Source organism: Protopterus annectens, chromosome 8.part0 (genome assembly GCF_019279795.1).
Source record: "Protopterus annectens isolate FY-2018-M chromosome 8.part0, PAN1.0, whole genome shotgun sequence".
Classification (NCBI taxonomy): domain Eukaryota; kingdom Metazoa; phylum Chordata; order Ceratodontiformes; family Protopteridae; genus Protopterus; species Protopterus annectens.
The window spans coordinates 1,011,602,079-1,011,616,085 of record NC_056741.1 but is presented as its reverse complement, the minus strand read 5'-3'; the positions used below and the strand labels follow the sequence as shown (position 1 = coordinate 1,011,616,085).

Genomic DNA, 14,007 nt, shown 5'->3' with positions numbered 1-14,007 from the left:
CCAGGTCATCTCCACCCTACTCTATGCATCCCCCATACTTACCAACCTTAGACAGACGGACCTAAACAAGTTGGATGCTTGTTACAACAAAATTGCCACTGGAACCTCCTACTGCAGCCATCATTGTATCTCCCCATAAAGAACTAAATTGGCTATAACTCCCACAACTCTAATCAACTCACCCTTGCTCAAACTTATAACCCACCCCCATAACACCCCTTCCCTTCAAACCCTTCTCCAACCCTATCACTCCACTAGGCCCCTAAGATCAAGCAACAAAAATCAACTCACTGTTATCAAACCCAAAAACTCAACAGGAGAAGCCATATTTTCATGTACCATATCTAAACTTTGGAACAATTTTTCACCCTCAGACTACTCTACCTTCCAGCAGCCTTTTCAAGACTGCGCTCAAATTCCACTTACATTTGCACTGGCTTTGTCCTTGTTCTAAGCCAGACTGACACCCCCCTTAGCCCCCCCCAGCCTCCCCAAATATACTACTGTCACTTCTAACCACAGTCAGAATTAGCTAGTTGTCTTTACATACTTTAAAATCTTGTCTAACAATTGTTACCAATATTATAAGTGACAAAAAACTCTCAACTTGCAACATTTACTGTATATAATGTTGATAATCAATATCTTGTTATTGTATTAAAGCCAACAACCCGTGATGTTATTTACTATTGCTGCAACTTTGTATCTCTATTTATCATGTACATGATGAGGAGCTTTTCTCCCCAAGCATCTGCTGAAAAAGGACCTGCGTCCAGTTGGAATTTCCTGGTAAACAAATTTAAATAAATACTAATAACTTCTTTCAAGGCCGACACTCTAGTCCACCATAAAATGTTCTACTGCAATGAACACTCTACTATCGGGGGGATGACAATGAACTAGCTCCAGCACTGAATGGTAACAATCTGGATCAGAGGAAGACATGGAAATTTCAGCCCTTCCAGACACTAGCTACTAAGCTGAAAACGGTAAGGGTCTATTATCTAAAAAAAACTTTTTTTTTTTTTTTTGCTTTTAAGCAGGACATTATTCAGTGGCTCCTCTACCAGCAGCCAAACAGTCTCATTTGCTCTGTGAGGCAGGAGATGGACATTCCTGGGCTAGGTGACAGCTCTGTGTACCATCCTTTCTTGCTAGAGAAGTCCTAGAGCCCATTTGCTCCTCCAGCAGCAAGAGATAGGTAGACAGCATGTGAACCAGCCTACTGAATCCTGTGGGGGCCAGTCTACCTTCGCCCTGTGTGGAGCACCTCCTCCCTTCCTCTTTGGCAATATGACAAATTCCACTGTATGCTTCCTTCTAAGACAATGCCCATGCACTACTCAGAAGCGGAGATCAGACTCCCTTCTGCTTGTGTCTGCACAATGGCAGCATGTGTTCCCCTGGCACATATATTCCAGGTACATAACACTTACTGCTCTCACAAGGTGTCACCCAACTGGCAAGCCAAAGCTGCTTCCTGTATCCCAAAGGAAGGGCAAGCAGACTGTCTGCTTACTCATATAACCCCCACTACCTCCTGTGGGTGCCTGATCTGCTAATCCAATTTGGGTCATCTGTGTTGCAGTCAGATCTTTATTCCTTTACCTCATGGAGCTCTAAGATCCAGCACAATCTTAACTCATTTCATCAGTGATGCCTCCAGGTGCATCTGCAATAAACTCCTACTAACACCTCTAGGCGTCAAACACTGCTTGCTCATATTTGAATCAATAATTCCAAAACCATGATATGTACAAGGTTTTAAAAGATTTCATCTTCAAGCTTACACAACAGCAAACACAACTGCATTAATATTTGATCTGTCTAGTGCAGGTAAATAGATATTAACTGTTTTTATATTTATATAGACATAATTTTCACATTTTTCTAAATCTCAGCAACCAAGTAACACAAACTCCTTTTAGCTTCATATGAAAGCTTTCAACTAGCTGAATAAAATGCTGCTGACAGTATGTGGTTGCTGATATTGTAAGTCATTTACAAAATATTACAAATGTAACAGTTTGTGTTTACTGCGAGTTATAAAATACGACCTAGAACCTAAATACTCCCAATATAAAAACAGTTTGTGCTGACGTTTGCCATTTATACTGCTTTCATAATCACTATGGTTGAAATATGAACATTTGTTTGAATGTGAGGACATACTTTGATTCTGTCAAAAGTAGGCTCTGCTCATTGGAAGTTACTGTGCAAACTTTCTGAACTCCATTGGAGTGAATGAGTTAAGGTCAAAGCAAACTGGCCTTCATACATGAGAAAGCTCAGGAGACTGAATACAGATGTTAGCCCTTGGAAGGGCACTGGGTAAACACGTTAGGCAGATAAAAAGTATAACCCTAAAGCAACTATGCTTGCACTTTAATATGATTTAGGAGCCCCTTCGTATGCAAGACAGTGCATTACACTTGCAGGTGACAATCTTTGTGCGTTCTGAGGTTGGACAAAAAAGGCACACACAGTACCAACTAGGTAACCAAGATCTTACCTACTATACTCCTGAAATCAGGTTTAAGACTACACATTGTTTTCTCCTGCATGATCATATCTCAAAGGCAAATATTACACTGTGACTCACCTCTCACAAACAGAAGCACAACCTTTCTTGATGCAGTCCTAATATCAGAAGTGTGAAAACTTTTAAATCTTCAGCTTTGTGACCAAAAAATTACAATATGGTCATAAGCTTCTTACAACTCAACAAATAGTGTGCAAAAGGAAAATACTGAACAGTGAAGATAATTAACAGTCAAGACTTCAAGAGGTCTTCCAGTCTGAGGGGACTGATGAAATATGGCACTCATGAGGTGAGAAAGAAATGTTATTTTATCGGCTGACAGGAAAATGCATGTCTCTGCAAGTTCAGAACAAGTTAGTTACACTGTGGCTTGGCCTTCATCAATAAACTCATTAATGGGATGACTCCAGAGCTGAAAATAAAACAGCAAACAGAACAGAAATCTTCCACATTGAAACACTTGCAACTCACAAGTACAGACCCGTGTTTTTAATGATTCAGTTAAGCTCCACTGAAGACATGCTGATGAGCCTCATAGAGGTCTACAAATTATGGAACTTGTGGATGATCAAAAGTTTCAGGTCCTGTTTGTGGAAGCTGCACACATTTGATGGGTGATTTTTACAATGCCCTATACAATTGCTGTGATGACTAACTAAATTAATTTCCTCTAACTTAAAAGCTAGACAATAGAATATCCTACAGATATGCAGTCAGTCTCGTCTGAGGCCTAGTATACAGAATAATCAAGAGAGAAACATGAAGATTTGTGATAGATCCACAATAGAACTTCACCCTGTTTGGCACAAGTCTGTCCAGGCATGTGCTACTGTGCATTACACAAAACACTGTACCTGGCCACAAGACTATATAGGAGCATAAATGAAAACTTCAAATCTTAGAATAGAATGCTTGTTCTGCCATTGAAGTAGACACTGACTTGCCAGTCCACCGCCAAATTCCAGTTAGCTTCTTCCACAGTCCTATACACATGGGTCTTATAAATGTCTTGGGTATATAGCAAACAACTTTCAGTTAAATTTCTCTTTATAAAATGCTATAATACAAAAAGCTCAACTCTTCTAGAAAGAAGATTAAAATAAAAGAAAAAGCAGTTCACTGAACAGCAACACTGCATGTAGATTGGAAATGTCCTTTGGAACTGTCCTTCCCCATGGAGCCAATATGCAGCCTTCTGAACAACATTCTCGAAAATCTGCATAGCTGCCATCACACAATTTGTACCTCTTCCACTATTTCTTCTGCTTGGGTGGTGGCCTAGCAACAGGAAAGATAAGTGAAGTTAGTAAGAAACATTTAGCAGAAACAAAACCTGCTAGCAAACTGAGCTCGAATTTGTAATGGTCAGGAGAACCTGTACTACTGGAACAAGGTGATACCACATGTACATTTCATCTTAACATATTCATAAAATAACTGTATTCAGACTGCCTGTTTTGGTCACGAGAATCACATTATGCCAACAGAAATGCCAATAAAAGAAAAGTTGTGCAAAACTCTTACCATAACCATGGATGTTTTCCTCTTCCATGTTGCAGTATTCTACATATGGTTTTACTCCTCGTCTTGCATACACCCAGCCAGTACACAAAAGTTTCAGTCCCTCTGAGGTGTGTGTGATGCCTGCTGTGGCTGAGGGTAACATGGGCCATAAAAGTGACATCTGGACGCACCAGCCCTCAGAACTGAAAGCCCCAGTTGGAGCCAGTCTAAGGGTAATGCCAATACCGTTCCACCCAGAAAGGGAAATGCAACCTAACAGGAGGGGAAGGAATGCAACATGGAAGAGGACATCTACAGTTATGGTAAGATTTTACACAACTTTTCTATGTTCTTCTATTCCAATGTTGCAGTATTCTACATATGGGCAAGTGCCAAAGCTCACTGACTGGGGGAGGTGGTCTAGAGGCAGATTCCAGGAATCTGTGAAGGATAGTCCTGGCAAACCCTGCCCTGAATCTAGAAATGTGGTCTAATTTGTTGTGTTTGGTGAAGGTGTGAATTGAAGACAAAGTAGCTGCCTCTAGAATAGTAGAGGTATCCAGGCCCTTAAAGACAGCTCCTGAAGAGGCCATAGCTCTGGTGGAGTGTGCTTTAACCACACCTTGCAGAGATTTACCATAGGAGTTAGTATCAGAAGGTGATGACCTTGGAGATCCAGGCAGATATGGTCTGTTTGGATACTGCCTTCCCCAGGGCTCTACGGTAGAAGGATACGAAAGCTGGTCAGCCTGTCTGATGGGCTTGGTTTTATGCATGCAAAACTTCAGTTGTCAGTGCACATCCAGGAAATTAAGTACGCTCACTGTCCCCCCTGTGGGTTGGGGAAGAAGGGAGTAGGTGTATGGCCTGGTTAAGGGACAGGTCATTCACCATCCTGGGCATGAAGGAGGGATAAGTTCCAAGAATAACCCTGTCCTTGTGGAAGACTAGAAAAAGAGGAATAGCCATAAGGGCTTGTAGCTCTGATACCCTTCTGGCTGAGGTCAAGGCCAGTGGCAGTACAGTTTTCCATGTGCAAGGTTTAGATAAGTTTTGTCTGCTGGCTCAAAGGGAGGGAGCATAAGTTTTTCAAGAACACAGTAAAGATCCCAAGCAGGAGACCACCGCTTCCTGGGAGGTCTGAGGTGAAGTATTTAAGGAAGAGCTTAGAAGGAAGTCTGGATGCTAGCGGGGGATCCAGAGGAAGGCATGCTGCAATTGCAGACAAAAGCTTTGAAGGAAGAATAAGCCAAGCCAGTCTGCAGTAGCTCACACAGGTAAGACAGGACTAGAGAGGGTTCACAAGAAAGCGGGTCCAGCTGTCTTTTGACACCATAAAGTGAATCTTTTCCAATTTGAAAGGCATGATTTTCTTGTATTTGGTTTCCTGGCCTCCTGATGATCATTGAGCATGCCCTTGTAAAATGTGTCTGAAGGGGATCAAAATCCTATCAACCACAGGCTGAGGTGCAGAATCTGCCACTGTGGGTGAATCTGGGATGCCTTGTGTTGTGTGAAAAGGTCCACTCTGGGGGGTAACTTGTGGTGATTGCCCTTGGACAATTGTTAAGTAGAGGGAACCACTGCTTTCTGGGCCAGTAGGATTCACCAAGCTTTTTGGTGTCCTGCTAGATTTTCAGCAGGACCTTCTGAATGAGCAGGAAGGGGGAATGCATATAAATATTTCCCCTTCCCGGAGATTGAGAAGGCATCTGTTACCAGTGCCTGCGGGTCTGGTATCCTGGTGCAAAAGCCAGGAAGCTGCCTGTTGACGGAGGAGGCAAACGGGTTTATTTGAGGTGTTCCCCAACTGTAGACCAGATCTAAGATAACATCTCTGTGAAGCATCCATTTGTGGTGGTTTGTGATGGTTCTGCTCAGACAATCTGCCTGGGAGTTGCGGAGAGAGAGAATGTAGATCTGCAGGGTAATTCCCTGTGAGGTGGCTAGTTCCCATACCAGAAGGACTAGTCTGCACAGTAGGTAAGATGGTCCCTCCCTGTTTGTTGATATACCACAGCACAGTGGTGTTGTCTGTGTCAATCTTCAATAGACCTTGTTGGAGGAAATGTAGAAAGGCCCAAAGAGGCAGAAGAATTGCCCTAATTTCTAGAACACCAATGTGTTCTTGTTTGTGAGGCTTTGGCCACAAGCCCTGCACCCTTTGATGGCCCAGAGTTGCTCCCCAGCCCAAGTCTAAGGCATCTGTATATGCATGACCTTTGTGGATAGAGGTGGTTGGAGGGTAAGACCTGGACTGTGGTTCACTTGTGTCAACCACCACTATATTTCCTTTTTCACACAAAGGAGAAGGGGGACACTGTGGTCCAGATGATGGGACTGTTGTGCCCTGACTGAAGATACCACTAACTTTCTCATAATGCAGTCTTGCTAAAGGTAGTATGAGGATGGTGACTGCCATGTAGCCCAACAGTCGAAGGAAATGCCTTGCTGTCAACTCTATGGAGTAAAGGACCAGAAGTAGATGTTTTCTCAAAGTTTCCACCTTTTGGGGGTGGAAGGTATGCTTCCATGAGGTCTGAGTATATTCTGCAGCTGAGGAAAACAATGTCTTGGGTTGGCTGGAGATGTGCTTTTGGGAGGTTTAACTGAAATCCCAGGGACTGTAGAAGAGACACTACAATGTGGATATGGCGCTTGAGGGTCTCCTTGCTTCCTGCCTGATCAACAGGTCATCCAGGTAAGGGAATATCTGTATTCCCTTTGTCCTGCAATAAGCAATCACTGGGGCCAAGCATTTTGTGAAAACTCTGGGTGCAGTGGAAAGCCCAAATGACAAGGCAGAGTACTGAAAGTGAGAAGAGCCCACCAAGAACCTCAGGTATTTCCTGAAAGTTGGTTTCATGGAGATAAGCATTCTCTATATCTATCTAATGTGGCCATGAACCCTTGTGGAAGTAGGAGAGGAAAGAGGGCTGGTAGAGACCTTTAGGAATAGTCTGAGATGGGAGATGTCTAGAAGAGGTCTCCAGGGTCCATCTTTCCTGGGGACCAGGAAGATCCTGGAGTAGAAGCCTCTTCCTTTTGCAACTGTGGGGACAGATTCGACGGTGCCCTGAGCCAGCAGAGTTTGTAACACCAGTTGCATAAGGTGCAACTGTTGTGTAGGTGACTGTAGAGTGCCCTTTCATTTTGGAGGGGACAACCAAGACATGAAATAACCGTTCTGGAGGATTGACAGGGCCCAAATGTCTGAAGTGATGTGGGTCCACACAGGGAGGCAGTGACTCAGGAAGGCTGAGAAAGGTAAGGGAGGAGGAGGCGGCAAGGATGGTAGGTAGTCAGATGCCACCTGCCCTGTCTTGAAACGGCTGTCTCTGGCTAGAGGAGGGAGATGTCCTAGCTGGAGGGGGCTTGTTTCCTTGTAGGCTTACTAGGCCTTGAAGAAGTAAGCAGGAAGAGAGTGCTTCCTTATAAATTGGGTTTTAGCCAGACAGTTTCTTTGAAACTTTGGTATGGGAGACCAGCAAGTGTTTAAGGTCCTGCATGTTACCGTTTTGCTGCAGTGACTTGCAAATGTCTGCTACTTTAGTGCCAAATAATGCTGTACTGTCCAGGAGTGCATCAATAAGGTTTGCCCTAAAGTCATCAGGCAAGAGTTGAGATAGAAACTATGGCTAGGTCAGCAGGTGGGCACTTAAGCAGATGGTTAGCAGTGTCAGGCACCTTAAAGTGACAGATCTGCGTGGAGCAGGTGGTTGGGAATCTGGATTAAGTATTGCTGAGGAAAAGACATCCAGAAATGCAGGAAGGATAGGTGGGACAGCAGATGGGCTTGGGGAATCCATCTGAATGAGGTCATAGTATCTTTTTTGGACTTCAGTCATTTCAGAGGATTCCCACTTGAAATTGTCTTTCACCTTGGAAAGGAGTTTATCCCAAAGGTCAAGTCCTTGGCTGGGGAGTCGGGATAGACTGATTCTTCCTCTGGGGAGCCATACTCCAAGGGGGAAGAATTCTGGGAAGTGTAAGATAAGATTCCTCAGAGGAGAAATCAGAAAGGTCTTCCTCTTCTCTCGTAGTAGGGTCTGAGGTTTGAGGCCTAGGGCTCAGTAGTGGTGGAGATATGTTAGCACTCACAGTAGAGGTAGGAAGCAAGGCCATGAAAGCATTAAACAGGCTTTGGCTGAAAGCCTGCCAATCAGCCATGCTTTCAGAAGAGGGAGAGATGTGCTTTCTTTTTAATGATCCCAGCAGGCGTCTGAAGAGGCCTAGAGTCTGGAGACAGCAAAGGATTGGAGGAATCAGACAAGCTTTCTGAAAACGCTGCCCCTCACCGCTGGCGGAGACAGACATTGTTAAAGCCTCAGTGGACATGTTCTCACTGAGGGATTGTGGGGCATCCATGGAGGTACCCACTATATCCACTGCGGCAGATCTGGATCCTTCTACCAGGCCATCGGCCACAGGCTGAGGATCAGACGGCAGAGGCCCAGAGGTACGCTGCAAGGTCTTGACCTTCCTTTTTGGCAGTTCTAAAGGAATTGTCAGAGGAGCCCTCCATCCCTAATGTAATCTGCTTAAGGAGTTGATTTTCCAAGTAGAGGCTTAGAGCATGCAGGCGGCTATGCAGGGTCTTGGTACAAACGCCTGACAAATGGAGCAGGCCTTGTAGTCGTGCGACCATCCCAAGCAGAAAAGGCACTGATAATGGACATCCTTGTGGGGAATCTACTGGCCGCACTTACAAAAAGGAAGGACTGAAAGGTTCCCCAACATGGTACTGTATTTTTTCTTTTAATCAGACGTCAGCGATAGCAGGAACACCTGGCGTACGACTGGCAGCTGAGAAGTTCTGAGGGCTGGTGCGTGCAGATGTCACTTTTATGGCCCACATTATCCTCAGCCACGTCAGATGTCCCATGCACCTCAGAGGGACTGAAAACTTGTGCATGTCCGGCCAATATACAAAAGACGAGAGGACTAAACCCATATGTAGAATACTGCAACACTGGAATAGAGGGATATCAATTTTTTCAGAAGTAATGCTACCAAGGTGATAGTTTTACCGCCTCAGCAGAGCCCTACATTTTGAGCAGCAATAGCAGCATTAACACAAGAGAAAGTTTCTGCCAAACCAGTAATTTTGCATTTAAAAATATATAATCCTTCAGACAAGAGGTGTTTTCAGCAAAATGAACAGCCTCCCTCCCTTTGTACCATTAGAAAAGTATGGCTGTGCAAGATCTTACCATTAAAGAAAGATACACTACTTCTTACTGCTGCAGCATTCTTTACTCAAAGTTATCCTGTTAAGGACAGCACCTGGCCAGCGTACCAAAGCCTTTATACCTTCCAGGTGTTTGAAGTCAGATGGATGTCTTACATGCAAGGTGTAAGGTATGCATGTGATATAGAGATGCCTAATCCTCAGAGCTGAAGTGGTCCAGGACAGCAAAGCAACCCCAGAAAAAAATTATGTACTCACCATAGCAACTGATCCAGTTTCTATCTGGCTCATCCTGTGGGCTATTTGGCAAGACTCTGATCAGATGCTCAAACGTCCAAAACTTCAGCTTAATTAGCTCCGCCTCCTCTACCCATAACCCACTGCTTCACTACAGCTACCTCAGATCTAGCTTGCCCTCTCCAACACTTTCAGAACTAGTTCTCGGAGAAAAGACAAAGCCAAGGACCCAAAGAAAGAGGAAAAGCAGTCTCCCGGTCAGCCATCTCTGGGATAACAGAAAAACCAAAAAGGCAGGCTCAGGTGGAGATGAAGGGGAGCTTGAACCGGACAGAAATAGACAACACGGGTCCTACTGTTACAGTGAATACATAATTTCTGTACCTGAAGTTGCCTTTTCCATCTGGGTTCAACCTGTAGGACACAGTCCCCAGTCACATCACCCTAGGGCAGTCTCATGGAAGGGTACTGGCCAATACAGTGAAACCACATGAAGCTCTAGAACTCAACTGGATATCCAATTTGAAGTGGGGCACAAAAGTGTGATGATGACCCATTTAAGGGAATTGGAGAAACCAGGTGGTTAACTTGTGAGTTTGAAGGCTGGCCAGATCAAAGTCCACCAGATGAGAAAGGAGATCTGGAATGGGATCCAGGACCCAAGGAGGGTACCTCAGGGTAGACCAAAGGAAGGGGGAACCAAACCTGGCGAGGCCAAGCATACACTAGATCCAGTGGTCAAGTATACAGGAGAATACATCTGGATGACTGCCCTTGAGGAGGAACCAAGGCATAGTAGCTGCTGCACTTGGTGATGGACAGAGAAGCAAAAGGACTGCAACACTGAGTTCCCCAGCGCTGAAAAGTCTGAGCAGCAACCCACAGATACAGGGACCACTGGTGAGGAAGGAGAATGTTGCAACTCAAAACTGTCCTCTAAGATGATGGATTTCCCCAGGAAATGCTTTGCAATCAGAAACTGTAGAGTTGAAATAGCACATTACCAGACCTTCCTGGTCTCCAGATAAAGGGGCCAGGACTGGATTCCCCAGTTTATTCAAATACCATGCAACCAACATTGTCCGTCTGGACAGAAATTACATCCTTGGGGAGAATGTCCTGAAAAACCTGCAATGTGAGGAGGACTGCTCTTCTCTCCAAGATGTTGATGTGCAGATTGGCCTTGGCTGCAGACCAGGTCCCCTGGATAGCCCTCTCTTCAAAATGCCCCCCCCACCTCAGAAGAGGTCTCCGTCGTGACTGCAGCTTCAGGAAAGGGAACAGAAAGACTCCTGATGGACACCAAGGGAGACTTCAACCATCAACTGATGTGATCTCAACACAAAGCCGGGTCAGAAAGACTGGAAAAATCCATCAAATATGTTAAATACAACCACTGAACCACCAAAGTCCACTGTAATGCCCTTATTTGATACTTGTCCAAGGGAACCAGACAAATGGCAGCCAACATGTGACCCAACAGCATGAGAATAAGATACAGTGGAGGTCTTATGCAAATAATCAAAGACCCTGCCAGATCCTAAAGTTTCAATATCAGGAGCATGGAAGTTTGGCAATTTGCGAAACTGGACTTTTGGCAGCTGACTGTGATCCCTAAGGAACTGCACAGTTTGAATAAGGTATTCCTGGCCTTGATTAGCAATGCTCTCTTGGAGGTGGTTAAAGCCAATCATCCTGGTAGGGAAAGACCTGGAACCTCTGCAATCTAAACCAGGCTGTTACTACTGCTCTGAGCTGGTAATGACTGGCACTCAGACTAAAGTGCAGAAATCTCCTAAACTGCCTCGCAATCTTTATACAATGGTAGATGCCATTGAGACAGATTGAGCACATGCAGTTCTTCCTCAAAAACGGTAGAATTGACTGCTCCAGGATCTGGAACCTGATATGCTTTATAAACCAATTCAACTTGCTTATATCCAGAATATGCCAGAAGTCCCTGTTCTTTGGAAACAAAAGGAACCTTGAGTAGATCCCAGATCCTCATTGGTCTGGTGAGACCTTTTGAATGACTTAACTTACTAGTAGCTACTGGATTTTGATGGCTGCCACTCTTCTGTGATGGGGTGGAATGGCTGGAAATATTTTTTTAGTTATACAGGGAACTTGTAAAAATAGAATCCAATAGTCTCTGGATACAACTCTTAATGCCCCATGTGACTGTGGCGATGGCCTCCCAAACTCTGGGCTGTACAGCCAATTGTTCCCAGACTACCTCCAGAGCAGAATAGTTGGACAATCCTTCAAGGCTGCTGAAAAGGCCTCCTGAAAAGGCCTCCTGAAAAACCCTCTACAGAAGCCTTGATTCTGTGGACTGCCCATGCTGCAAGGATGGTTTCCATTGTGGTTGCTCTCCCTTCCACAGGGGGAACCCTAAGAAGGAGCCTCTTGAAAGGATTGCTGTAATTTCCTAAAAGAAGCCCTCACTTCTGGTTCAAAGAAAAAGGTCAACTGAGGAGTAGCAAAATGAACTCCAATGGTAGAGAGGGTCTTCCAGTCTTGCTCACTCTTGGTCAAGGTGTCTAGCTTTTGGCCCAAAAAGAAATGAGATGTCAAATGAGGAATTAAAGGACATCTTAAAAGCAATCTGCAAAGGCACAATCTCATCCAAAAATGGCAACGCACATCAATGTCAGTGCTAGCCGCTCAGGATGCGCCATCAACAGTGTAGGAAAACGGATGTACGGACACATTACAAATGAACTGGAGGGTGGACAGTTGAGCCTCCAGAGTCTGAATTTCTGGAGACTGCTGTGTTTTCACTGCTCCTGAGACTTCTGACATGTCTCGTTGAAGCCTGGTCAAATTAGCTAAACATAGTGCCATTAACGAGAAGGTGGCTACAGAGCAAGCACAATTCCATAAGCAATCCATCACTGGAGACTCTCAATTTGGGGGACTGACCAAGGAGCTCTCCTCTGAAATGTCTTTCTGGTGGCCATTACCGTGAAGAAACTCCAAAGACTGCCAAAAGATGAGTCTTTGCGGGAGGATTTGGGGTACGCCTCTCCTTCCTCAAGGTCAGTGCCCTCTGTGAGGACTCCTCCTCAGGAGAATCTAGGTGCTTTCTCTTGCAGCACCTATTACCAGACACCCCCAGCCATAACGACCATGGAGAGGAAATGGAAGAGGCTGAGGGCACTACTGAGAGGGGAGCTTGGAGGCCACCTGGGGCAGGCTGTCCCACTGTAAGCTGAGAAGTTGCCACAGGCATGCATGTGGAAAGGGGGCACCATCTGCTACCGACCATTCCTCATCTGGACAGGTAAGCATCCAATCTGCAGCATCAAAAGCAGAAGCAAGTTGACCAGACCCAGCAATCTTGGGAGTCCGAAGACCCCAAGGACACCCTGGAATCTGCAGCAGTCATGTCCAGTCAACATTCAGACTGGGGCCCAACTATCGAGAGTAGAAGCCCTGAGCAGGAGGGATGACCCCTACACTGGGATTGTCGAACCAAACCCACAAACCTCTGCCTCGACCTGTCGGCCCCAATGTTCACTTGGTCCACTCCCACATCATTTGATCTGAGAAGACTAAGGTGAGGATAAAAGTCAAAACTGGCAAGGCTGTCTGCTCTGATCTAATGAAGGGAAGACAAATGGCTCTGAAGACCTCAGATCTGTACGGCGCAAGGGAGAAACCCAAGATACAGGAGCCACACCTTTGGGGGGGATGGCCCAGAGCCAATGGAATAAGGCCCAACTCCATCTGTGCCAGTAGGAAGTGCCACATTAATTACTCCCATTACAAAGTCTTCAAACTCCCAATCCAGAAGATCTAACAGAGGCTGCCACATAGGTGGGTTTGGAGGATTGTCTATCAGGCAACGGATCAAGCCTACTGGTCTGAGACAGGGAAGCTCTGTTCTGAGGTTGTGACTGGCAGGACTTTGGTGAAAACTCCTGTGCAGCAGCAGGAGAAAAGGGATGAAAAAGGTTCATCCCAAAGGAACACCCCAACCAGGAAAGGGCTCAGTAAACTAATGGTAGGGAAGGAAGCCTTGGTAGCAACTAGAGCAGAAGGAGACCAACTCTGAGGTAGAGGAGCCAAAGGACACTGGGGGATCAGAGGGCCTTTTGGATCTGACTGGCCAGAAACAGTAACAGAAGACATGGTGGACCGCCTACTGTCTCCCTTGGAAGCTTTGGGGTCTTCAGTCTGCATATGACCCAATTTGTTCACCTGGCTGGAGGAGGGAAACTAAGATTCCCTGAAAGCAGAAGACCCTTAAGCAGGAGTTTGGCCCTCCTTTCACTGACAGCATGAGAGCCAAAGCCCTCAAAAATAGCACAAGAGTACTCCAGCTGAGTAGTCCCCCAAGGCAATAAACACAATAGTCATGAGCATCCTGGGAGGGAAGTTTAATTTTGCATGAAACACATTTTGAATCCTTTATCCATAACACAAGCAATACCTAGCTAACCTAACCCAAAACAAGCCCCTAAAAGTGGAAAACACGTACACTAGCCTACTGTAACAACTAGTCAAATCACTATACTACACTAACTGC

The 14,007-nt window shown here is 45.3% G+C and overlaps 1 protein-coding gene across 1 annotated transcript in view; it reads right to left on the bottom strand.

The window, feature by feature from the left end:
• Nucleotides 1-3,016: 3,016 nt before the first annotated feature.
• Nucleotides 3,017-14,007, bottom strand: part of FBL (fibrillarin) — a 234,594-nt gene continuing 223,603 nt past the window's right edge. Inside the window, exon 7 of the mRNA XM_044079354.1 lies at nucleotides 3,017-3,820. Coding sequence (XP_043935289.1) covers nucleotides 3,796-3,820 — 25 coding nt within the window. The 3' untranslated portion in view covers nucleotides 3,017-3,795. The remainder of the gene's footprint in view (nucleotides 3,821-14,007) is intronic.